The sequence below is a fragment of the Suncus etruscus genome, chromosome 13 (assembly GCF_024139225.1).
Source record: "Suncus etruscus isolate mSunEtr1 chromosome 13, mSunEtr1.pri.cur, whole genome shotgun sequence".
In the NCBI taxonomy this organism is placed as follows: domain Eukaryota; kingdom Metazoa; phylum Chordata; class Mammalia; order Eulipotyphla; family Soricidae; genus Suncus; species Suncus etruscus.
In genome coordinates, this window is record NC_064860.1 from 96411169 (window position 1) to 96437641 (window position 26473).

General features: G+C 42.8%; 1 protein-coding gene across 1 annotated transcript in view; it reads right to left on the reverse strand.

Annotated features, from left to right (window-relative positions):
- The window catches only part of DSCAM (DS cell adhesion molecule), a 589689-nt gene that overhangs the window by 53768 nt on the left and 509448 nt on the right, over positions 1 to 26473 (reverse strand). The window contains 5 exon segments of the mRNA XM_049785384.1: positions 192 to 290; positions 1759 to 1922; positions 3023 to 3140; positions 4971 to 5037; positions 5040 to 5126. Coding sequence (XP_049641341.1) covers positions 192 to 290; positions 1759 to 1922; positions 3023 to 3140; positions 4971 to 5037; positions 5040 to 5126 — 535 coding nt within the window.

Genomic DNA, 26473 nt, shown 5'->3' on the forward strand with positions numbered 1-26473 from the left:
CCTCTGGTGGATGACTTGCATTTCAATGCAATAAAAATAGATGTGGTTTCTTGTTACAGAAATGTGACAATGACAAGTTTTTTATTTTGAAGGCTTAAAGGAATGCACTGTTAGGTACTAGGTGAAGAGGTGGCTCTTATCAGCCTGTGGATAAGAGAATCCACCATTGTGGATGACCCAGTGTTCCTTACCTCGGATGGAGCTGCCACCATTATCTCCGGGGAGCCAAGAGAGGGTGATGGAGGAGGAAGTAGTTTTAGACACGGTGAGTCGAGGTTGATCTGGTGGGACTGAGAGGGAAACAGTTTTAGAAAATAAGAGTTAGTTTTTCCTATCTCTAGTCTCTGCTAACAGTCATTTACCAAATCATTTCTAACAGCCATTTATTAAATAAGTGTTTTAGGTTGCCAAAATATGCAATTCGCTCTGTCAAAATGTCTATTTAGTTGATATCCTGGGCTAAAGAGATAGAGCAGAGTGAATCTATTATTTCAAGACAATTCAACTCCATTTCTACTTGGATTCCTATCTAACTCATTTCCTCACGAATTCCTTAAATGGATGAGTTGCTCATCACTCACTAAAATCATCTTTCAATTTGCGAAGGTTACGTGCATTATTTGACTCTGAGATTCAGCTGTGACTGAGGCGAAAAAGTAAAAAGGCAACAATTAGCTGCTCTGCTCACAGGATTTTAAAGTGTCAGGGGAAGAGGGACCAGTAGAAAAATGAGCTACAGCGTTTCCACTTTTTAAATTCCTACACCAAGATGCAAGATGTGAACACACTCATAGACACACATCCATTCATGTACACACACTATTCTAGAATATCAGGGTGGGCTCCTCAAGCTTAAATAATCACACAGGCCTGAGGAGAACACACATCTAACATGGGCCTCGCTATCATTGTGGCTAAGTTCAGAAACACTGAGGCACATCAGAATTAAGTGCTCCAAGTGTAGAGAAAGAATCACTTCAAACGTGGCTTTCTTTGCCCTTATAGGCAACCCAGAGGCCAGAGACCAGATGAGTGGGCCATCTCTTTAAAGTTACAAAACAGTGTGTTCTTGAATGTTATCCATTACTCACTGTCCTTTATTTGAAATTCCAGCTTAGCTTTCCATTATTTTTAAAAGATAAACTCTTAGCCTTCCTTAGCCCTTTCCTCCGAGCACAATAAAGATTTCATTTTTCCTTGCTGTGATTTATCACTGTGGAAGCACTTAGAGGCCAAGAAGCAGACACGTTGTTCTCCCACTAATAAATGAACACTGTGTCCATGCCGAAACTCTATGAATGGCCAGTTACATGACCATTTTAAATTGGCCACACATTTTATTGTGTGCAATACTGATAGCACAAATAGACAAACATCACAACTATATACTTAGAGTTTCTGTAAGTGACCCTTGTCTCTTCCTTGCATGCGATCATTAAATTCAGGTTTAGTCTTTGTATTTTCTGAGTTATACATGCATCATCATGTAAATTGGTCCCTTATCAAAAGTTATTTGGAATAATTTTTTCAGAGATGAACACATCCAGGCAATAAACTCTATACAGATCATGTTATATCTGGACTTAAAGATGCTGTTAATCATATTCTGTTTCACACTTTTTCAAGACAAACATATATTAAAAATAACTCTTTATGAAGATGGATTTTTTTTAGGTACATATGTTCAAGTGGATGTACTCTTGGCATGTGGTCATGCATGACATAGCATAGAGGCAACTGGACCCTGGAATTCTGTACCTTGCACTTGTAAATTTAAAATAATCTCATCGGAGCCCCAGTTGTTGTTGGCGATGCAGCTGTAATAGCCCGAGTCTTCAGCCTTCACTGTGCGGATGATGAAGCTCCCGTTGCTGAAGATGCTCCTCCGCCCATCAATCATTACCAGGCCGGGGGTCCCGTTACTGCCTCACAGGAAGAAAAAGGCACAGATGAAAGAAATTACAATCCCCATTAGCTGAGCTGGGGGAAAACCAGAAAAACTTGTGGAGTCAACAACATATTGGCGATGGAAGACTTAAGTGATGGTTAATGGGACAAAAACCCACTCAAGAGCTGAACTTTGCTCTTTGTAAATAGAAAAGGAAAGAAAAACACAAAAACTCATTTGTTGTGTTTCTCTTTAGGAATGAGGGGAGGGGAGGGTCTGGACTTCTCCCACCTGTCAATATAGCCACGCCCCTGCAGACACAAGTCCTGGGTTCCGGCAGACAGCAGGAATTTCAGTATCTCCAAGGTGGGGGTGAGTGGAGCTCAGCCCAAATGGGATTTCCCCCTCATTAGCATCAAAAGGTGGGACATGCCTGCACATCCTCGGGGGTCACCTCTCCTCAGACCTTGGGTCTGACCAATAATACTTTGAGGCTAAGTGACCCAGAGAGGAGACGCAAGGCAATGATGGACTAACACCCTAATTGTGAGTGGTTACATCTGCCAGGGCCTTTGCTGCATAGATAGACTCATTGGAATCCATCGCATTAGATCTCTCTGCTCCTTCCTGAGTCCTCAGCCCTTGTATCAAGCCTAGTTCTTCCTGGGGAGAGAGAAAGAACTTGACAAAGTTCCAAGGACAGAAAGCCTCTCGCCCACTTCCTCACTTCTATCTTAGCTGCTGCCTCTTCAGTCATTACTTCTGAGCACAGCCAGCCAGAGTCGGCGTCCCTGCAGTGCTAATGTGTTCTGTTTCTTCACTTGCTTTCTCAGAGCAGGGGGTTAGGGGTGGCTGGTCCATTATCTCAGGAGGAACAGAGATGTACTCGACCTCTCTTGACCTCAGAGCCATAGGCTATGGGGCTCAGAGAAACTGAGAGTATCTCAAGCTGGTGACACCCAGTTTCTTCATCTGAATGTGGAGAGACCAGAGACACTTTCTGAATAGCTGTGAGATGTCCCTGTTTGCTCAAAAGCAGAGGGAGGGTGAAGCCCACCCTCTAAATGTGGCATAAGCGCCCCCCCAGCCTTTCCTGAGCTCCCCTATGGACATCTAAATTGGGTAACTGGTTACCTGTCTTTCATCCACTTCACTGCGGGTGAAGGGTCCCCCACAGCTTTGCAGGGCAGAGCGATGTCTTTCATCCAGGGGGTGGTCACTGTGCCACTGAAGGTCAGGATACGAGCAGGAGCTGAGCAAAGAACAGAACTTGGTGAGGTTACAGGTTGACCTTCCCCTGCACAGCAGTGCTCAGAGAAACAGGTAGAACACAGCTCCCAGACACTGCACCTGCCCATGCTGGGGACTCTCCCTGCAAGATTGTATCAATGGCTGAGGGTCTTCAATCAGTCTGATTTTTCTTCACTAATCAGGAGTATCCCAGATTTAATATTTGGGATGTCCTCAGCCCATCAGCATCAAGCTATACTTTCCTTGAGCCCAATTATTTTCCAAATCATTTTATTAAGCACTTTATCTCAACTCCCCCACATGGCACATTCAGAGACAATTTTGCCCATAGGAGAAAATAGTCAGTGACAAGCAGAGATTCCCCAAAAGAGAGGAGGAAAATTGATTGCATGCACTTGTTTGGCAGCAAGGAAAATAGGTATAGCAGGGCAAACACCCCTATGAAACAAAAGCCTGCTGGGGAGAGCAATGGGGAGGCTGCAACTGAGCTCCCAGGGCCACCTGGCATGGTCATAGAGGCAGAGGGTCTGACCTGGAGGGAAAAAAAAAAGAACCAGAGGCCTGAATTATCAGATGCCTCCCGAAGACCAGGTGCTAGGCAGTGACAGAGGGCAAGTGCTTTGAGGAGGACATCCAGGCTAGTCAACTAGACTCAAATCTTTCAGCAGCTAAAGGTCTGGAAGCTCAACTATGTCAGCCAGACCTGGGTTATAAGGTATTTTCAGTGGGATTTTGGATCCATAAAGAAGGGATAAGGGTTGGGACCCTGTACCACATGGGATAAACAGGTGGGGATGACAGACAAGTGGGGTGGGTGAGGATCAGACTCTCAAGATTTTCCTGGAGCTCCAGTAAAAAAGAAATGACCGAAATGAATTCATTAGGATCTGAGGCTGGTGTAGAAGTTGTCATGGCCACCAAGGACACCAGGAACTTTTGTTTTGTTGTTTTGAGAATAGTGGGCAAGAGCAGGAAGGAAGAGGAGCTGTTGACCATTGGCATTTTCCAGTCCCTGAGCCATTTTCCTCTCTTGGATATCAAGACATCCCACAACTGAATAAGTTTATCTAGAGAGTTGATAGTCCAAGGAGAGGGGTGGAAAAGGGACTTTTCATTTCTAAATTACTGGAACACTGGTGCCTGCTGGGAAATCCCTGTAGACTCTCCTGTATTCACCTTTTTGTCCTGCCCCCTTTTCCCATAGGAAAACAATTCACAGAAACTTTATATTAGTTTCCTCTTCTGTACACCCCCTTTTTTCCTTTGGATTTTAGGCCACATTGCTGGTGCTCAGGGGCTACTCCTGGCTCTGTGTTCAGAAATTAGCTCCTGGCTCAGGGGGCCATGTGGGATGCTAAGGATTGAGCCCATGCAAGGCAAATGCCTTACTACTGTATACACACCCCTTTTTGAGATGTAAAGACCAACTTAGGCTTGATTACTATTAAATGGGTTTCTGCCTGTTGGCATTCGCTCTTCTCCCCATGTTGATTGTCCCTGAACAATTAATAGTGTACATGAAAGACAGTCAAAGCTCTTGGTCCATGAGGCTGGGAGCCCCCTGGCCCCTAGTTTTCTCTCTTATGTCTCTCTTGTTTTCTGAATCTTCATGGCATCCCTGCTTCAGGCCCCATTCACCAGGAGTTGATCCCCAGCAATGCTCCATTCTTATAGCCTGGTGCTCGCCAAGAAAGTGGTCTAAACTACCGAACTATCTTTTGGGACCTCAGTTTTCTTGCATTTTTCAAACACGGGGGAACTTTCTTCTAGGCAGAGGAGAGATGCCAGAGCTCAGTGACAGTGGGCATGTTTCCCAGCCCCTGAGACACACCTTTGGCTAAGGGCTCCACCGTGATGATCTCACTGCTGTTGCCTCTCCCTGCCGAGGTCACGGCCCACCAACCCAGACACTGTACTGGCGATTGCGACTCAGGTTAGGAATTCTGTAGGAAAACGAGTCAGGAGAGGCTTCAAATTCGCTGATCACCTGTGAGAGGAGACATAAATGTTCCCACAGTCAAGGACTGAGGCTACCCGGTCATACCATAGGAAGGGTCATTCACATTGCATCAGTTGGAAGTCTCAGGACACATTTTGCATTAGGTGTCGCCATTGAGAGTCTTATTGTACTTTTCGTGAGCTTCATTTCCTGAGGAATATGGCCTTTCAACACTAGGTCCTGACGCCTCTGCAAAGCAGAACTGGACATACCTCAAATCACTAAGGAACATGCACCAAAGAAGCAACAGATTCAAGGAAACTGAATATTAGGTAGGAAAGGGAGAGCTGGATATGGGGGACAATGAGCTTAGCCCCTGGGTACAACAGGACTTTTGTATTTCTAAGAGACTTCAGGCCATGGTCCAGGGAGGGGAGATCAGAGGTGTTAAGTGGAGGAGCCAGAACTTGGTGCTGGGAGGGAGCTGCAGTATGGAGTCTTGGGAGAGAAAGCACAAAGTAGAGAGAAGAGGAGCTGGAGGAGGAGATATGAGCTCAGACACCTGTGCAGGCAAGGAGGAGTTGTTTGAAGGCAAGTAAAAGGGAGCTTAGAAGTCCCCAGGCCCTATGCTTACCTCACCGTGCTGGGGACAGAGTCAACAGTATCAGCCCTATAGGAATTCCTTGGGGCCACTGGCTACAACGGTCTTATTTAGGGATAGAGAATAATTTTCCCCAGAACACTCTTTACTTCACAAGCTAAAAGCAAGATTCATAAAGATCTGAATCATTGAGATTTAACCACATCTAAGAATAAGCCATGAATATTGATAGGAAGACAAATATCCACTATCAAAAGAAGCAAACATCCACCTTTACATTGCGTTCAAAATTTCCATGAACTGGAGAGCTACTAATGGGAGTAGGGAGCTTGCCTTGCATGTTGCTGATGCTGATTGGGTCCCTGGTGTCACCTGGCACCCTGAGCATCACTGTGTATGACCTGACAGACTCCTACGCATGGCTAGGGTGGCCCAAGTGGTCCTTGGTATTCAAAAACAGGTGGGTACTGCATCTTTCAGCCCTAGAATTTCTCTGCCCTTGTTGATCAAGTACCACTAGGAATACTAGCATATTAGTCTCTAGGTGCCCTAATTCCTCAGATCAAAATCATTTTATAGATCTGAACAGTACAAGTTCCCATCAAGTGGCAAATTATAAAGGACACACATTGAATTTCTTTAATAGCAACAGCAGAAAGGAGTAATATGCTGCTTATATATGTTTTATTAAATCTGTTTTTGAAAGCATACTAAGAGAAAGAAGCTTCTGGAGAGATAGCACAATGGTACAGCGATTTCCTTGCATGCAGTCAACCTAGACAGATCCAGGTTCGATCCTTGGCACCCCTACGGTTCCCAGAGCCTGCCAGGAGTGATTTCTGAGTGCAAAGCCAGATGTAATCTCTGACTGCCACCGGGTGTAGCCCAAAACCAAAAACAAAGAAAGAGAAAAAAGTTCATCACAGAAGATCAAATATTTATATTCCATTAGTATAAAATTTTCCCGAATAGGCAACTTTCTGAGATTTGAAAGTGGATTGGTAATTGCCAAGGATGGGCTAGAAAGAGAAGAGTCTGAGAAGCACTTTTTGTTAGGTAAAGGGTGTCTCTGTGGAGTACAAAATATTATAAAATTGTAGGTTTCACATAAATATAGCAATTAATTACTAAACTTTAATAATGCAAAACACTTAAGTGTATATATGAAAAGCATGAATCACATGGCTTGTGGATTATATCTAAGAAGTGATCATTACAAAAAGTCCAGAAATTCAGAGAAGTAGAAACAAAAGACTCACAAGGAAACTCTTATCCAGTCAAGAAAAATTGACCCATAATAAACAGATATCAGATTCAGCAGAATTTAGCTATTGAGACTGTTATTATGATTTATTTTAAGTGCGTATGTCAAAGCAATAAAGCAGGCATTTGGAGGCTCTGAAAAGACCCAGTCAAACTTGAGATAAATCTACACGTGTCAGGAGGACCACATACCATGCTTGATAAACAGCATTTCATATACTACAGAGGAAATGGTCAGTGAACTTGAAGATATGCAAAGAGTAGGTACGTTGAAATAGAGAGGCAAAATCTGTAACAGAGCCTCTGAGAATGGGGGCGCATGATGATACCATTTAAAATGTACATAGTTTGGGTCATGGAGAGGGGGAGAAGAGGAAGACAGGGAAAAGTTAAGACATAGGTGCTGGAAATTTTACAAGTTGGATAAAAACCATAGACTCATGGAAGTACAAGTCTTTGAAGTCCAATCACCTAGGAAGAAAAATATACCTACTCTGATTGTTAAAGAAAATTTATACTCAAATTGTTCAAAGTCAACCAGAGATCATTTTAACTGGAATCAGAGAGATGTCCTGCTAGAGAAGGAAGAGCAAAAATAAAGATGCCTTAGAGAGTTTGTCAAAAACAATCCAGGAGTCAGCAATGAATGTTCTCTGCCCACAATTTACATGCCACAGTCCAGTGATCCTCAAACTTTTTAAACAGGGGGCCAGTTCAGGGTCGGGAGCAATAGCACAGTGGTAGGGTGCTTGTCTTGCATGCAGCTGACCCAGGGTGGACCTCGGATCAATCTTCGGCATCCCATATGGTCCCCAAAGCCAGGACCAATTTCTGAGCACATAGCCAGGTATAACCCCTGAGCATCACCGGGTGTAGGCCCTCCCCCAAAATAAACAGGGGGCCAGTTCAGACCATTGGAGGCCATAGTTTATAAAACCTATGAACAAGTTCCTATGCAAACTGCACATGTCTTATTTTAAAGTAAAAAAAAAAAAACAAACCCAAAAACAAAAAAACAAGGGGCCAGAGAGATAGCATGGAGGTAAGGAGTTTGCCTTTCATGCAGGAGGACAGTGGTTCGGTGGTTCGAATCCTGGCATCCCATATGTTTCCCTGTGCCTGCCAGGGGTGATTTCTGAGCCTAGAGCCAGGAGTAACCCCTGAGTGCTGCCAGGTGTGGCCCAAACACCAAAACCAAACCAAAACCAAACAAAACAAATATAATATTTAAGATGAAGAGCAAGTCAAATTAAATCAACAAACTTACCAGTATTTCAATGGGATCTATGGGCCTGCTTTTGATGGGCTGTAGTTTGAAGACCCTTGCCTGAGACTGAGAGGAGAAATTGAGAGACAGAGAGAAGGCAGGGAGTTGGAGAGTGTAGCACACATCCCACATATATACTCTGCGGGCCCAGGACTAGTTGGCTGCTAAACATTACAGGTAGAGTGGGCAAAAATACCTGACAGGCCAGATAAATGTCCTTGGCAAGCCACATGTTTGGGGACCCCTGTGCTAAACCATAGTTCTTGGGGGACAGCTAAGAGGTGGGACTTTGGGAGATGACTAGCTCAGTGTGGGGTCAATATGAGGGTTACTGCAGTCCAGAAAAAGATGTCACCTCAATTTCACTACTATGACACTGTAACCCCAAAATTCTAGCTTTTATAACTCTTAGAAAACCACCCTATGGAAAGTATTGTGATATAGAAGCCTGAGCTAAGACACCAAGTATAAAATCAGAGCAATACATTTTTATTTACTTAATTAATTAGTTAATTTATTTTGGGGTTTAGGGGCCATGGCCAGCCATGTCCAAGGTTTATTCCTAGCTCTTCACTTGGGGGAGGGGTCACTCCTGATGCTGGGGTCTGAACCTGGGTCAGTCACATCAATGTAAACACCTTAACCTATTTACTATCTCTCTGGCCCATTGATACATTTTAAACAACTGCAAGAAGATTAATAATTCAAGAATTTTTAACCTAACAAACATAATTCAAGATGAAAGAGAAATAGTATTTCAAACACAAAACAAACTGGTGGAATTCATCGCACATAGAACCACAATTAAATTTTGAAGCAAGTGCCCGTAGATAGAGAACTGGAATAGGGGCAGCTCTATACACTACTCAGAACAGAAGAATGCTGTTCAATTTTTAGAGAGAAAATACAAAAGTACAAGCACAATTAGAGAGAGAGAGAGAGAGAGAGAGAGAGAGAGAGAGAGAGAGAGAGAGAGGCCAGGTTTGGTTCTAGCCTCAGATGACTCCCTAGGCACTGCCAGGAGTGTATCCCCCAAACACCAGCACTGGTTTAGCACCCGAGCACTGCCAGTAGTAGTTCCAAAAATCACTTTTTTAATAAAGGAGGAAACCAGCTTTTTTATTACAGCCTAGAAGGAACTGGAAAGGGTCATACTAAGTGAAGTAAGTCATCAGAAGAAAGACAAATACTGGATAATCTCATTTATGGGATAGAAAACCACGAAGCCAGGGGACAGACCACATCAAATCATACAGTCTTGGATTTGGGACACACACAGTATAGAGGGGACCAGAGGAGATGGGGGAAAGAGTGGCTGAGGGAAGGCTTCTAATGGAGATGGTGGAGGATGTTGGTGGTGGTAACACCTATTTTCAGAAGATGTCAAACAGTGTCCTCAAGCATTTATAGTACTGTAAACCAAGGTTACCTCAATAAGACAAAGAAATGTCAAACGTGAATGTTTCCTCCAGCAGAAGAAAAATTATACCAGTGAGACATCTGACAGTACACAATGAAATAGAGCAGAGATGGCAAGTCGAAATGAGGAACATGTTTGGATAATAGCGAAAAGTCGATTCTTGTTCAAACACGGCAGTGGGCTGAGACTACTAGTGTTGTGCCAAGAGCCAAGGGCAGCAACATAGCATGTTTTGTTGATGATACTTCTGAGTAAATAACTGAAGCAGTGTAGCCTGGTTACTCCTGACAACTTAGAATAAAATTCAAGGCAAGAAATGTGAAAAACCACTCCCACGGATATACCCTAAGAACACAAAAATACAATACAAAAATCCCTTTCTCACACCTATGTTCATTGCAGTACTATTTACCATAGTCAGATTCTGGAAACAACCAAGATGCCCTTCAACAGATGAATGGCTAAAGAAACTGTGGTACATATAAACAATGGAATATTATGTAGCCGTCAGGAAAGATGAAGTCACAAAATTTTCCTATATATGGATGTACATGGAATCTATTATGCTGAGTAAAATAAGTCAGAGGGAGAGAGATAGACACAGAATAATATCACTCTATGAATTTTAAGAAAAATTAAAGACATTACTGTAATAAGGCCCAGAGACAATAGAGTTAAGGGCTGGGAGGGCCCTTAACTTGCATGCGGCTGACCAAGGAAGGACCCGGTTCAATTCCGGCATCCCATATGGTCCCCAGTCTGCCGCAGGCAATTTCTGAGTGCAGAAGCAGGAATATCCCGAGTGCCGCTGGGTATGGCCCCCCAAAAGCACAACCAACCAACCAACTAACCAATCAACCAATCAAGTTTAAAAAAAATGAATCAATAAGCCAAAAGTTACTAGGATGTAAGTGTGAAAAGTGTCAAGCCTTCCTCTATTGCAGATGATGAGAACACTAAGGGTGTGGCCTGGCATTCACTGCTAGAGGAAGTGGGTGTGGTCTGAAAGATGGACCTTATCTGACAACCCAGGAGGAAGGGGCTCACTTGCCCTGCAGGATTAGGGAAGACAGAGAAGGAAGGGGAAAGCAGCATTTGTGTTCTATAAGATGGAGGCCACAGAGAATTAGCCTTGAGACTGTGACATTCTTCCAGAGAAATGAGGCTCGATCTAAGAGCTATTCAGAGATGAACAAGGTTGATGATTGGCCTCAACCACCAGACAAGCTCTAATTAAAGTCTTGGGAGTGGGTCATCTATGTTGGGATCTAGGTACCCTCTTCTGCTCCCCAGAATTGCAACAAAGAGAGTTGTGGATGGATAGTGTTGAATGACATGGGTTTCACTGAGAAGGGCCCACAGGGAAGTCTTAAATGCAAGAAAATGTCTCTTATTCACCTACAACTCTGAAGAACAGCTTGGACTGGTTTGAGATGCACCACAACTTCTCTTTTATGGTGACAAGGGGAATGGGTCCTGTGGAAGCCCATCTCAGGGGAACGCCCAGAAGAGTTGGAGAAAATTCCCCTTCTGGATGCAGCATCCTGGCAGCATCCTACTTTTGAGTTGGAGGGCAGTTTGCAGGACAGTAGGCTGCAGAGATGAGTGGGGAATGTGTGGGGACATAGAGCACTTTGGGAAGGACTGAGTGACACTGGGTCAGGCAGTGGTACCGTGAGATACTGCTCTCTAGGCCTCCACATTGTGCATTTAGGAGATGAAGCTTCCAGAAGAGTTGGAGCTCTCACAAACAAGGTGTTGTCTGGATATAGTTAAAGGTAACAAAGCCCTCAGACCCCAGAGTGTGAGGCAATAATAGTAACGCCAGGACCCCCAATGCTCATCACATCCCAGCCTTGCTGGCTCCTTGATTTTCAGTCTCTGGGAATAAATGTCGGTGAAGCCTCTAAGCATGTGATTTTGATTTGGAAGCTGACCAAGATGAAGAAGCAACGGCACAGGCAGAGTAGGGCTTCAGCGGGGTTCAGTGCAGAATGCAGGGCTCGTAGCTCAGGCTTGTAACTGAGCTGTCTACATTGCCTGTTACCTACACACCATGAACCTACCCACTCTTGCCCTGCATGTGGTTGGCTGAATAAACCCTATGCTAGTCAGCAGGTATCAATCTCCTGGCTCTTTAATCAACAGGTACAAATCCTTACATAATTGTCCCTCTGAGGCACCCATGACAAGATGTCTGGAGCCTTGCACTGACTGAGCCACCAGTTCACTTCTAGGAACAAAGCGATTATCCCTGAGCAAATGGAGCTTCAGGCCTCTTGCCCAGATCCTCTGACGTAGCGTGCAGGGTGGTGTGTGATGTCTATGTGAAGACCACTCCCCACTTCACGGCATTATGAAAAAATGAGCTGCGCCTCCCATTATTATAGATGGGGTTGGCTGCATTCCTGGTCAGCTGAGGAGATAATCCTCAGGCTGTGTGTATGTTCAGATTCTGGAATGGTCCCTGGCTCTGGGCTTGCCAACTAAATTCTGCTAAGTCCCTTGATGTGCACATTCTAACATCTGCCATCACGGAACATTAAAAATTCATGGAACATTAATTGATATTTACAAAATAAGGATTTTCCCATGAAGAGCACATAGCTTTCAGTGAAAATTCAGGGAACTTTTTGCCTATAAAAACTGGCCCTGGATTACCTCCAAAATATGTGATTTATTTAATTCCTGCCTTAACCCAGGGTCACAGCTAAAATAAAAGTCAATAATAAAGATGTGTTTTCTTATGCAACAGTATTTGCTCCACTTGATTGGAACATCAGGCAAGGACAAAGGGAAACAGGTTTATTCAGGGAAACTTGCTCAGATTAGAGTGACATGTCTCCAAGGAGAAGGGAAAGCAGAAACATGGTTCTGGGAACAGTTCACACAATCCAAGTGGTTCTTGCTCTCCTTCGGAGACGCAGTATGTTAAATGGAGCTTCCCTCTTTTTCTTGGAGTTTCAGTGATAGTCTAAAAAAATGAGGGCATGAGTGTTTGGCATAAAGAAGCTGAGCTTCCAAAAGAGACTTTGAGCTACAGGAAGTCATCTGAAGAGCTGGACATCTGGAACATTAGGGTTTAGCAACCATGTTGGAAAAGACTATGGTCAATCAGAACAGAGACAGCTAGAGCAGTTCACAATGGGGAGAAGTCTGCTTAGGACTAGCAGTATTTCTACATGGGTTAGCATATCACATGTGGCTCCAAAGACCAGATATCTTGACAGGGATACTACTCAGAGAAGGGCATGCCCTCCCCCCAAGCATATATTATTTTTCTATGACAACATCATTTATCTACAGACAGTACCTAGGGCATGGCTACCCTGTTTGGCCATTGCTACCAAGGGTATGCATTAGCAATGGTCAGAAGCAAAAGAGCTAAATGGGAAAAAAAATCAGTCCAAAGTTCCTTCAGGCAGCTGAGCAAATCTATTTGACTTAATACTTCTCCTAAGATTTTAGCCAGAAATGCCCACTCTGAGAGAGGGATAATGAATGTTCTCTCTTAGAAACATTTTCCTGGCTGGTTTAATATGAGATGTAAGAGCATGGACTATATCTATGCTTCTTTAATTGCCTGTTACTGGCTACCAGATTTTCTAATAGGGCAATCTGTGCTTAAAACAATGTGCGTCTTTTTGAGTGCATTTTTGTTGTGGGGTGCTCCCTTGAAGTGTTGTGGATGTTCAGTGAGAAGAAATTTATTTTATTTCCAGTATAAGGTCCTCCAGTATAAGAATGACTATAATTCAGCAAAGATGCTGAAGCATTAAATGAGTTTAGAGGCCCAAAAAGGTCTAAATGAAGCTTCTATATTAGGGCAATCAGACAAAAAAATGTGTTATAAAAATAAGCAAACACAATGTATTTGCTTAGAAATCAGGGCTGTAGAGAGGGCCTTCTCTACAAGGTGCTTGACTTGCATATGGCCAACCCAGTTGAATCCCTGAACCCCAGAGGGTCTCCAGAACCATACCATAAGTGACTCCTGAATTGCAGCACCAGGAATAAGTCCTGAGCACCTGGAGCATTGACTGTGGCCCTAAAACAAAAATAAAATATGACAAAAGAAGAAGATTGTGCATGTGCATGGGGAGTGGTGGTTGCTTGCCTGGATCTAGCTTGCCTGGAGCTTAGAGTTGGTCTTGTGCCAAGAAACTTCAGGGGTCGGGTCTCTTTGCATTTAGGCCAAGGTTATTCCTTTCCATGTCCCTCATGTTTTGGCGGGCCTATGCAAACAACAATTGCCACTCTACCACCATTTTTACTGTGCTCCTTTGACTCTAATCCTTAAAAAGAACCCACTTAAAATTTGAGGTTAACTTAAGCTAATATGCATGTATATGGAAATGTAAAAAAATACTATGCCTGTAATGTTTAAGGAGTTATGTCCTCTTTCTTTGCATCCTTGTTCTCATAATTAAAAATAAAAAAATTAAAAAAAAAAGAAAAAAAATGCTTCTGAAAAAAAGTTTTCTCAATATTTAAAAGTGGCATTTTCTTAAATTGCCTAGCTCTGTTGTCTTCACAATCAATGAAGAAACAGTGGCCATCCTGGCAGATTCCCTTATCTTCACTATGTGAATTAATTTCTAATGTATGATTTTAACTCGGTCAACATTTGTTTTAGGAGGAGACCAGGAATGACTTCATGATTGTTTAAATACAGAAACAATCCACATATAAAACCTTTGTTTGCTTGTTTAAGAATTTATTTAAACACTATGGTTTACAAGGTTGTTTATAATAGTTTTTTGTTTTGTTTTGCTTTTGGTCCACACTCAGTGATGCTCAGGGGTTACTCCTGACTATGCACTCAGAAATCACTTGGGACCATATGGTATGCCAGGGATCAAATCACAGTCTGTCCTCAATCAGCCATGTGCAAGGCAAATGCCCTACTGATGCACCACCGCTCCGACCCCTATAATAGTTTCTATTTTTTTTTTTGGTTTTACAGTTATATCATTGTTCATGATTGAGTTTCAGTCATATAGTGTACAATACCCTTCACCAATCTACCTTACTATAGGGGCCATAGTTAAAGACATAGATCAGACAAACATCCAAAATGCTTAGGAAAATCCCCCCCTTGTTAGACAGTAAATTTGTTTCAGCAGACCCATCTTCCCCATACTGTGTCCCCAGTGAAAAAGGTAGGTGTTGGCAGAGGTCCTGGGGCCTCCTTTTTAATAGCCCACCTTTTTCTCAGTGAATACTTTAGGTCTGGAGGGTGAGCCCCAATCTCTAAAGAAGTCCCCAGTTCCTAAGCATTATATATAAAGGAAAGGGAATAGGTAAAGTGATCTCTAGAGCTTCATGTTCTGGCCTTGGGGTTTCCCAGATCAACTTTGCTTCCACATTACCTTTTTCTGGTGTTGCTTATTGTAGTATCTTTCATAAGAGAAAATCAAACACAAGGAACTATTAAAATGCTCTTTAGAAATGTCTATGGAATAAGGGGTTGGGGTGATAGTCCAGTGGGTGGTGTACTTGCCTTGCATGCAGCCAACCTGGCACTCCCTAAACTATCAACAGGAGTGGTCCCTGAGGACAAAGTCAGGAGTGTGCTCTGAGACTATTGGGTATGGTCTCCAAACAAATAAAAAGAGCTGTAGAATCAGATGCTTCAACTCAATGGCTGAATTTGTTTACAAATCGTTCTCATTATTCTCCTCAATAGTTGAGCTTGGGGAAATTTGCTAGTCTCTCATCCTCTCCCTGATGCCCATCCTACCCTTGCTTACCCCTGAATGTTGTGGTTCCCGTCTGGATTCCACTCTGGAGTGTGTACTGGAAGGTTTTTTGCAACTCTCCCTTCTCTGGGCATGATTTAGTCTTCTTCAGAGAATCTCAGCCAACATCCCCCTCAGAAACCCTCAGTGGCACACATGGACTACCCACAGGACTCTACCCTCCAAAATGCATGCTAAGTGAGCTTCACATTGACCTAGAAATTATTTGAATTAAAAAAATAATAATATGTAGGGAAAGAAGGTGGAGGGGCGGTAAGCTCATATCAAATTATTCAGCGTGTCTGATGACTATAAAAAGAATTCCACTTAAAAATTTTCAATTAACTTTTTAATGAAAAACAAAGTCTATCAAAGAATGATGGTGCCTGAAGAGGTTCTAATATCTAATTGTTAATGTGCAGTTAAAAAAACTTGATTGCTCTGATTTCGTAGATGGAGCATTTACAGCAGTGATTAAAAAAAAAAAGAAAAAAAAAAACCTCCCCCAAAGCAGAATAAACACAATGGATAGTTCTTTTAATTATAGGGCATTAGCGCTTCCAAAGTATGTGAGATCTGCTCATGGCAGAGAAATGACCTGGGCTATATTGAGAATAACACTTAGCTACATCAACTTAGATGTGCCTGCTTGTTTCATTCCTGTGTAAACTGAATGCTGCTCTCATGTACCCTTTATTTTACAATTTCCTTCTCTTAGAGAAGAAAATCTGGTGCAGAGTTCCTCTGGAGGGCCAGATTGGGATAGTCAGTGTTGTAGAAAGAAGTGATTATAGCCTCTTGTTGTGTCTTTGATACGATCCTCTCTAGATTATTCTGATAACCACCTCTGTGATATATGAAAAACTAATGGCTATCTTTGGAAAAGTCTTCCAAATACTATGTATGATAGTTTTGGCTGTCGAGATAGAAAGATTATTTTTAGAATGTTTGGTAAGTGAGTTGAAGTCATTATTTAGGAAAGGCAGGCAAGAAAGTCCTTTCTCCCCATCACTGTTTTAGAACCTAGGATACTGCAATGAAGCAGATCACCATTATTAGGATTTTTCTCAGTTGTTTTGTTTTAGGCCATACCTGGCTCAGAGATTTCTCCTGGCTCTGTACTCAAAAATCATTCCTGACAGACTTGGGAGACCATAAGGGATGCTGGGACAAACACAGGTTGGGCATGTGCAAAGCAAATGTCATACCCACTGCATTATCACTCTGGCCCCTATCCTCAGTTTTTAATAACACAACCTCTTCCCTTTATTCCAGTATTGCAGCATGTCCCTTGTGGTCATAACACTGTCTGTCAAATGATCTCTCACTGTACATGACCTGTTTCATTGTGACTTTGTAGTCAATAATTAGGAAAGGCTAGTTTAAGTCATAGAAATCAGAGATGCATAAAACAGTGTATTGGGAAAAATACATATTTTATTGTTCTAAAGGAGAAATAAATAAGAATTTACTAAAAGTTAAACCATAGGCAAGAACCAGCAAATGTATGCTCAATTAAAAGCACGGTGAAGGGGTCAGAGCTATAGCACAGTGGGGAAGGTGCCTTGCTTGCACAAGGTTGAGCTGGGTTTGATTCCCTGGCATGCCATATGGTGCCTGAGCACCACCAGGGGTGATTACTGCATGCAGAACCAGGAGTAACCCCTGAGCTTTGCCAAGTGTGGCCGCCCAATAAACAACAACAGCATCATCAACAACAAAACCATGGTGGAGACTGGAGGGATGGGAAAGTGATGGGAATATTACTGCACCCCAGAAACATTGCTTTGGTGTTTGGTGCTGGGACTGGAAAGAATTATACACATCAGACGTGTGAAACTAAACCCCTGAAATCTCATACCACTGCAAGCCAATGAGAAGTCATACACATACACAAAAATTAAAGAAAAATGCCAAGTGTTAAATACAAAAAGATAGAAGGTTATAATAAATTACTTTCATTCCCTGTAAAAATTATATAGAAATGTATATGCATTTGTTTTTTTAAAAAAGAAAAGCTCTGAAGCCACTTTCCTAAAATAGTGTCTGCATGAGGGGAAGACACAAGAGAATATGCTGTCTAAGCTCATGTGGTGAAGCTGTGACAGCTCATTGATCAAAAGGGCACTTTAATCTGTGGCCACTGGGTTGCAGTGAGCAGTGTGGCCAAGTTACTAGTGCCCAGTGTGATGAGTCCATTGCCAACCCAGAAATCTGGAAATACTAGAAACTGAGCTGCAACATTGGGTGGGCAGTTTGGTGTGAACTGAGAAGCCAAAAAGATTCCAGGGTCAGTTGGGAAATGCAGGGTCCAGCTGGACATCTATTTGCTTGGCTTTCCCTTTTGTTGGGCGTGTGATTTCCAAGGTTAGCTAGCTTGCTCCCAACATTAGAGTAGCTGCTTCCTGTGTTTGAATTAGTGAGAGGAACACTAGATCGACTCTCAGGTGCTCAATTGCATGGAATGACCTTGAGGACAGAGGCAACTGTCTCAAATATGGATACAACACAAGATGGAATTTGACTGATCAGTTTACAGGGGAGGGTTGGTTAAAGGGAAAATAAAACCCACCTCAGAAGTAGGTTACAAATGACAACATGCTCCAGAGAATCAAGTTCTAATAGCATGAAACATGTACAGAGGATTTAGAACCATGCCCTGGTCATGAAATATGAAGGTGCTTTCAAAGAAGTTCTAAGTGTTCTTTCCTCCATTGCTTTTTTTTAAATAATTTTTGATTAAATTAAAAAAAGATGATTAAATCATCTTTGATTAAATTAACTTTATTTAAACACCATGGTTACAAAGCTATTCATGATTGAGCCATATACTGTCCACCACTCTTCACCAGTGCACATTTCCCACCACCAATGTCCCAGTTTTTGTCTCATCTTCTTCCCTGCCTGATTCTGAAGCAGAAATTTTCTTTCTCTCTCTCTTTCTCTTTCCTTTTTTCCTTTTAGACACTGTGGTTTGCACTATTGTCATAAAACATACCTCCATAAAATCAGAGGATAGAAATTGTAACAACTATCTTCTCAGACCATCTTGCACTGAAAATAGATGTGAATTAAAAAAATTAATAAATAAGATTAATACCTGGAAATTAAACATCTCATTACTGAATAGACAATGGGTCAGAGAGAAAATAAAAAGATTCCTGGAAACAAATGAAAATGAAGACACAATTATCTAGAATTTTTGGGACTCAGTAAAAGCAGTATTGATTGCTTTCATTTGTCCAGGACACCCTGACAATATTATATCATTTAAGTGTACTTTCCCCTAAGTCTCCTGGACTTGGAAAGGGGCTGAATGCCTAGTGCACCTAGGTAGCTCCTGAGCCTAGAGAGAACCCCATGGAAATATTCCAGCACTCAGCTGGACACACATACATGGGAGGGAGCCATAAACTGTGAAACCAGCTTCCGGCAGCTTCCAAATGTCTAGCTTCACTGCCACAGCAGAAAGTTTCCCTCTATCAGGCCCTTTGGAGAGTACAATGGCTGGAAGAATGGTATCCCTGTCTATGTCCTCAACAAACCGCATTATCTCTAGCTCCTGGGAGGGAGAGAGGGAGGAAGGGAAGGAGGGAGGGAGGGACAGAGAGAGAGAGAGAGAGAGAGAGAGAGAGAGAGAGAGAGAGAGAGAGAGAGAGAGAGAGAGAGAGAGAGAGAGAGCGCGCATCTCAAAGCAAATCCCACACATTTCCTGCCTGGTTAAGCAGAAAGAGCATTCATTTCACAGCCCGACCTCTGAAGGATGACTCACAGCCACGGCCGTACAATTTCCTCCAACACAACATATGCGGAACAGCCACTTTCAGCCAGACACTGGGGTTTCCAGAGGCAGAGTCCCAGTTCTGCAGAAGTCTGAACCCTGCACTTCAGTGAGCAAACTCCATGTCAAGTCAGTAGAAGAGGCTGCAGGAATGTCAAAGGAATTTGGTGTGTGTGTGTGTTGGGGGGGGAGGTCAAGGCAGGGATCAGAGTTTAGATAGAGACTACTGTGGGGGCCTAAAAGCCAGACCCTGGCAGTACAGACCCTTTTTCACCTAGCTAAGTAGTATGTATTCTGGTCGAATTGCACCCCTCAACTTGGCACCACCAAAGCAAAGATATTGAGAGCCACCTGCCTTCTCAGGAATGTGGGTCACAGAAGCAATTTAGTAGGTCAGAGCAGCCACTTGAGAAATGAAATAGAACCGACGCCCAAATGGGAGGCAAACTCTTGGAGTTCATGTCCTCGAGTGAGTCGAAGCCAGTTTGTGAGATGTTCCTCGGGGGGTGTTCAGCTAATTGTGATGACAAAATTTCGAACTCGCATCGCAGGCGCTACCCCCCTTGCAACTGGAGTTTGGCCCTTGCGTGTCAAAGGATTGCAGGCATCAAGTGTGGAAGAAATGTAGGGAGGAGGGAACTGTGCGCACTGTGGGTACAGTCTCTGTGGAGCAAGGCATGAGGATCCCTTTAAATAAAAGGAAATGCCAGAGGATAGAAGAACAGTTGGGGAGCATGTATGGTGAGCCCCTGGTCTGATACCACATGGTACCCCAGAAATCGCCAGGTGTAGCCCTGGAATGCCCTGAGTAACTGTGGCCCCCAGGGCCTCCCAGCACTGTAGGGGATGAGTAGCTCCACCTCCTCTCACCCTCTTCTTGACCTGCTGGACTAGTTGGTAGAGGATCCTAGGTGGTGGGATAGGGCCAACAAACGTATTTTACATCCTCCAGCAATACCATCTGTAGACATGCATTGATTCAAAGGATGTGAATACACGAATTTGGAAGGATAGTATTTGCACCTCTGTGTCCATAACAGCAATATCATGGTGGACAAACGAGACATCCTTCTACCTGTCCGACAACAAGAGATGGGGAACATACCGAGGTTTCTGTGCCCCATGAAACACAGATCTGCTGCTCACAGAACATCCAACTGCCCAATGGGGCAGCATGGCCAGAAGTGGAGGTGATGGTGCTCAATGAAATAACTCAGGAAATGAGAGATGGTTTCCAGATGGCTCCCCTCATCTTGCGGACTCTGAATCACTAATCTAAGCAAACTGCAATGTCAACAACAAAATGAACCCCAAGACTCCCTGAGTAATCTGGAGGTGAATGGCAGGAGAGGAGATTATGGGTATAAGGAATGGGTAGAGGGGTCTTTTGGGGTACTGGACAGGGCTGAACATTTGGCAGTGGGTGTGCTGACAGTTGCACACAGGAGTGACAAGTTAAACTTGTGGAATTCTTTGCAGGATAATTGATTACTTTAAATAAAAGGAAATGCCAGGAGAATGAATACAGTCATGCTATTATTGCAAATGAATGATAAATCAATAAGCAATGTTAGGTTTTAATGTATTTATAATTGTGGATTGTGAGAAAAAAATGAGTTCAGAAGCATTTAACAACGCTGTTTGGAATTTAAACGGAAAGGATAGTTATGAAAAATGCCCAAGGGGGAGAGTAAGGAGGTAGGTTTGGGGAGAAACAAAGTATGGAGCAGAGCCCAGATGTGAGAACTGAAAAGCAATGTATTTGCCTGGTTCACCTGAAACACACAGGGCAGAAGGAGAAAATGGTGGGTATTTATAACATGAAGACCTTGAGGTCTTCCAAGATAGAATCAACAAGCAAAATGGTTGAAATCACTAGAGATGCATGGCCCCTGAAGACGCTACTTGTCTGATTTCACTGAGGCATCATATTTTGACTAGAGGTTCTGGAATATTCCTGTGTATCTGTCTAGAGTTGCTTCCCTGTGTTCAGTCACATCACAGCTCTATTTGTAAGCTCTGCTTGCATTTGCACCTGTGGCCTTGGATTTTAGGAGTTCTGGACCTGGGGAACTTTTCATTCCTTGCTTCCCATCTTGCTTGGTGGGCTAGCTGGTGAAGAGTTTCATCGATGAAAGTCTTGTCATGGCTAAGAAGCTTGCCTGGCTCACTCCTGTCTGTCCACCCAATTAAATGGGCTCTATGAAGCAGGTGATGGCACTGTCACCTGTAGCTGGAGAAACCGACCTGTATCCTGGCTCATTGAGATCACCAAGATTTTAGAGGCTGATGCTTCAGGAAGTTGAAATTTGCTCCCTTTGCTCCCTTTCCTGTAAAGCAGGAAGTGTCTATCTCCCTGTATCAATAATGTCTCTCGATAGCATCTTTTAAGATAGTGTATAATAAATGATAATTTTCTTTTCTTCCTTCCTTCCTTCCTTCCTTCCTTCCTTTCTTTCTTTCTTTCTTCCTTCCTTCCTTCCTTCCTTTCTTTCTTTCTTTCTTTCTTTCTTTCTTTCTTTCTTCTTCTTTCTTCTCTTCTTTCTTTTCTTTTCTTTCTTTCTTCTTCTTCTTTCTTTCTTTTCTTCTTTTTTCTTTCTTCTTTCTTTTTCTTTCTTTCTTTTTCTTTTCTTTCTTTCTTCTCTTTCCTTTCTTTCTTTCTTTCTTTCTTCTTTCTTTCTTTCTTTCTTTTTCTTTCTTTCTTTCTTTTTTCTTTCTTTTTTTTCTTCTTTCTTTCTTTCTTTCTTTCTTTCTTTCTTTCTTTCTTTCTTTCTTTCTTCTTTCTTTCTTTCTCTTTCTTTTCTTTCTTTCTTTCTTTCTTTCTTTCTTTCTTCTTTCTTTCTTTCTTTCTTTTCTTTCTTTCTTTCTTTCTTTCTTTCTTTCTTTCTTCTTTCTTTCTTTCTTTCTTTCTTTCTTTCTTTCTTTCTTTCTTTCTTTCTTTCTTTCTTTCTTTCTTTCTTCTTTCTCTTTCTTTCTTTCTTTCTTTCTTTCTTTCTTTCTTTCTTTCTTTCTTTCTTTCTTCTTTCTTTCTTTCTCTTCTTTCTTTCTTTCTTTTTCCTTCCTTCTTCCTTCCTTCCTTCCTTCCTTCCTTCCTTCCTTCCTTCCTTCCTTCCTTCCTTCCTTCCTTCCTTCCTTCCTTCCTTCCTTCCTTCCTTCCTTCCTTCCTTCCTTCCTTCCTTCCTTCCTTTCTTTCTTCTTTCTTTCATTCGTTTTTGGGCCACACCCTGCGGTGCTCAGGGGTTACTCCTGGCTGTCTGCTCAGAAATAGCTCCTGGCAGGTACGGAGGACCATATGGGCACCAGGATTCAAACCAACCACCTTAGGTCCTGGATCGGCTGCTTGCAAGGCAAACGCAGCTGTGCTATCTCTCCGGCCCCAATAATTTTCTTTTCTAATTGGTTACTTGGCAAGTATTTATTGAGTAAATTTCTACTATAAATTATTCACTTGAAAATAAGTTTTTGAAATTTATTTTTATCAGTGATAATTTTTGTTCTGCTTCTCTACCAGAAAGAGAATTAACGAGAAGACTTTCATGCCTCTGAGATTTTTCCGATGGTCAAAGACCAGCTCACACCTTTGGGTTTTCATTGTAATGAGACTGTGTGGCTGGATTGTATGGAGGGAGCATTCAAGTCACCATATATCAAAATGAACAAAGTGAAGACATTCTATGTGTGAGTCTGTTGGATTTAGAGACAGCTAGGAAGTAAATATACTTAGCTAGAAAGATAGTCTGAGGATGGGGGCTGAATAAATGATTTAGGGACCCTGTATTACTCATTATTGAGAAGCCGTCACCCTTAGGGAATGGCCTATTGATGATGTCCTGTGTTCACTCTTACCTGCCTCCTCGCCCAGAAGAAGGCAGTACAGAGACTTCTGAATTAGTCACTTCAGTTCTGTTTGATATGTAAAGGCACAGCCAGCTCAGATTGGCATAGACAACTGTATGTTAATATTCACTCTTCTTCCTGTGTTTACTGGTTCTAAGCAATAAATATTGGATGTGAAGGGGACTCAGGGCTCTCAGTTCATGGGGCTGTGAGCCCCCTGACTCCAAGCTTTTCTCTTTAATGTCTGTCTTGCTTTTTTTCTTTTCTTGTTTTTGGTCCACGCCCAGCAGTGCTCAGAGGTTACTCCAGGTTCTGCACTCAAGAATGACTTCTGGCAGTGCTCGGGGGACCATGGAGGACACCAGGTCAGCTACTTGCAAGGTAAATGCCCTCCCCACCGTACTATCACCCTGGCTCCCGTCTTGTCTATTATCTGCTTCAGGCTCATTCTTGGGGCATGAGAGATTGAACAAAATTAATTTTGAAACTTTGGGGAGGGAGTGTTTGAGGATGGCGTGTGGCTGATCATTATGGCTCAGCACTTCTGAATGAGCAAACTGGAGGTTACATTTATGGTTTCTCAATATGCAGCGTCTTCAATTCTCGAGTCTGACCCAGATGACCCAGATGACCCACCTTTCTGGAAACAAAGACCAACAGTCAAATGATGGATTATCTCGAGAAAAGGTACATCAACAACGAGGTGTGCTGAGGGGCTGACTCTGCTCAGGAAGACTGAACGCAGAGTCGACGTGTCCTCACTTATCCTCTGGGCTCTCTGCCTTCAACCATGAAATCATTTCACAGGGAAGACTCTAGGGTTGCCATCAGCACACACAGAGCCGGTGCTGCCCTCTGGTGCCCATATGGCGCGACAGCAGAAAAGTCGGAGTGATTTGACTCCAAAATAAGTGGTACTGATTGGAATGGAAAGGGACCCTCCTTTTTGATAAATTCTTATGAATTCCACGTAAAAAAAAGAAAGAAAAAGAAAAGAAAAAAGAAACATACAGCTGATGGCATGTTTGGGCCTTTGCTCCTCAGAGCAGATTGATTTGTTCTCCAGCATCCTTACTTGCAATGGAATGCTTTTCTTTTTAAAAATAAGCCTCAGAGGGGAAATCTCTGTGCCTTTTCTTCAATTTTGCTGTCAAACTAAAACAGCTCTAAAAATAAAGTCTATTAAAATAGGCGTTGTAATCTCAGATGCTCTTCTGCAGTGAGGCACAGTGGTGGGGTTTTAGGGATGAGGCATTGGGTGAGGGTCTTATTGGGACCTTCTGCACACGGAGCCTTCCAGGCAATGGGGGAGACTGTCTACACCCACTCATAGCACCTTTATTCATCCAGTGTGCATTATTCTCAGAGATCAGAGGCAGCACAGAGACACCCACTGCACAGTTGGAAGCCCTGGAGGGGCAAAGAACAAACCGCTTTTGCACCTGTTCTGGCAGGTTTGGTGTTTACTCTGGTGGAGAAGGCTCTGGTTCGGGAAATTTCTTAGTTCTCCGAAAACACAGAGAAAACCTCATCTCTCCTCCACCCTCTGGTCTCTTCTTGCATGTTTTCAAGATGGTGAGGTTTCCAATTGTGGATGGTGCATTATTTAGACTGGGAAGATGGAGATTCCAGTCACCCCCAAAATGTAGAGGGACAAACACCCACAGGGGAGTTCCAAAGGTACTGGGTGAGGTGGTCAGTGTGGAGGGAGGAAGAGCAGGAGAGAATGAGATGGTGTGTGTGTGTGTGTGTGTGTGTGTGTGTGTGTGTGTGTGTGTGTGTGAAGAAAGATCATTTTTTACTAAACTGAACTCACTGGAAAAGGTATGAGTGGGCATTTGTGGGATATAATGAAAAGATAGTATGCTAATAATATGCAGAGACGATAGAGACAATGGCCAGGAGGGCCAGTCTACATTAGGAAGCTTGTCACAGAGAAAGAGTGCAATCAGGGCAGAAAACAGAGCACTAGGACAATGAGAGTTGGGAAAAATCACTCTGGACAAGAACTGGGTGCTGATAGGAGATAAAGTGATATGCATTTTATTAACAATCATAGTGTCTAAAACAGGGGTCTCAAACTCAATTTACCTGGGGGCCGCAGGAGGCCAAGTCGGGGTGAGGCAGGGCCGCATAAGGGATTTCACAAAAAATAAAGTCCTCAAACGTCATTATTAACCATTTTAATTATTTCTTCTGAACATGAATAGAACATTGAGTGAAGATCATGAACAGTTCTTCTGAACATGGCATCTTTTGCCTATTCCTTGCTGCCAGAGACTTGACAGTGCTTCTTCTTACAAATCTGAACCACATTTGGCTTTAGAGAGGAAGCAGTTGAGACCCTCAGTATGGCTTGAAGATGATCATCATTAAGTCTAGACCTGTACTTTGACTTATTGAAGTTCAATGTGGAGAATAACTTTTCACACAAATATGTGCTCCCAAAAAGGCACATGGTGTGCTTGAACATTCGAGAAAGCTCAGGGAAGCTGGGGGAAATTCTCTCAAAAATTGCCCATGCATGTCTGCTTTTCCACTAATCTCCCTGAACTTGGCTTTGAGATCAGATTTGCATTGCAGGTCAATGAGCTCCATTTGAAGCACAGGAGGGGCATCTTGCACATTAAAGGAAAAGGGGTCCACAAAAATTTGGAAAGTGGCTCTGTGCTTTTTGAAGTCTGCCAATCTGTGATCAAATTCCTTCTCTAGCTTAAAAATAGCATCAACATATTTCTCACCACTGAATGGTATGCCTGCATCCACAGTTCCTTGCATGCTGGAAAATGGCAAAGGTTTGTCTGAGAGAGCTGGAATTTCCATAACACAAGTTTTGTGGAGAATGCTCTCACGTTGTCATAGGCAGCACTGATAAGCTGCCCCTGGCCTTGTAACCTCTTGTTTAGTACATTCAGCTTATGTGTGATGTCAACAAGTAAAGCTAAGTCCATGAGCCATTTGTGATCACTCAACTCAGAAACAGCATTCCCATTCTTCTCCATGAAGGCTTTCACTTCTCTCAACTCAAAAAATCTTTTCAGGACATTTCCTTGCTGAGCCAACATACCTCGGTGAAATAGAGCACATCTCCATATTCTAACTCCATTTCCTCTAAAAAAGCACAAAACCTCCTGTGCTTTAAGCCCCTGGATCTGATTTGGTTGATGCATTTCACAACAACAGACATCACATTGTCACACGGCAGGCATTTACTGCAAAGGGCCTGCTGATGGATAATGAAATGAAGAGCAATGGCCTTCTCTACACCCTCCTCTTCAAGTTTTTTTTGAACAAGTACCACCAGTTCATTTTCCTCCCTGTCATTGATGGCGCTCCATCGGTTATTATTCCAACAAACCTCTTCCATGGCAAACTTGCATTCTCAATGGCATCACACAGATGCAGAAATATCTCATTTGCTGTGGTCTGGCCATGCATTGGAATTATTGTGAGCAGCTCCTCTGTCAATTCAAAATTGCAATCAA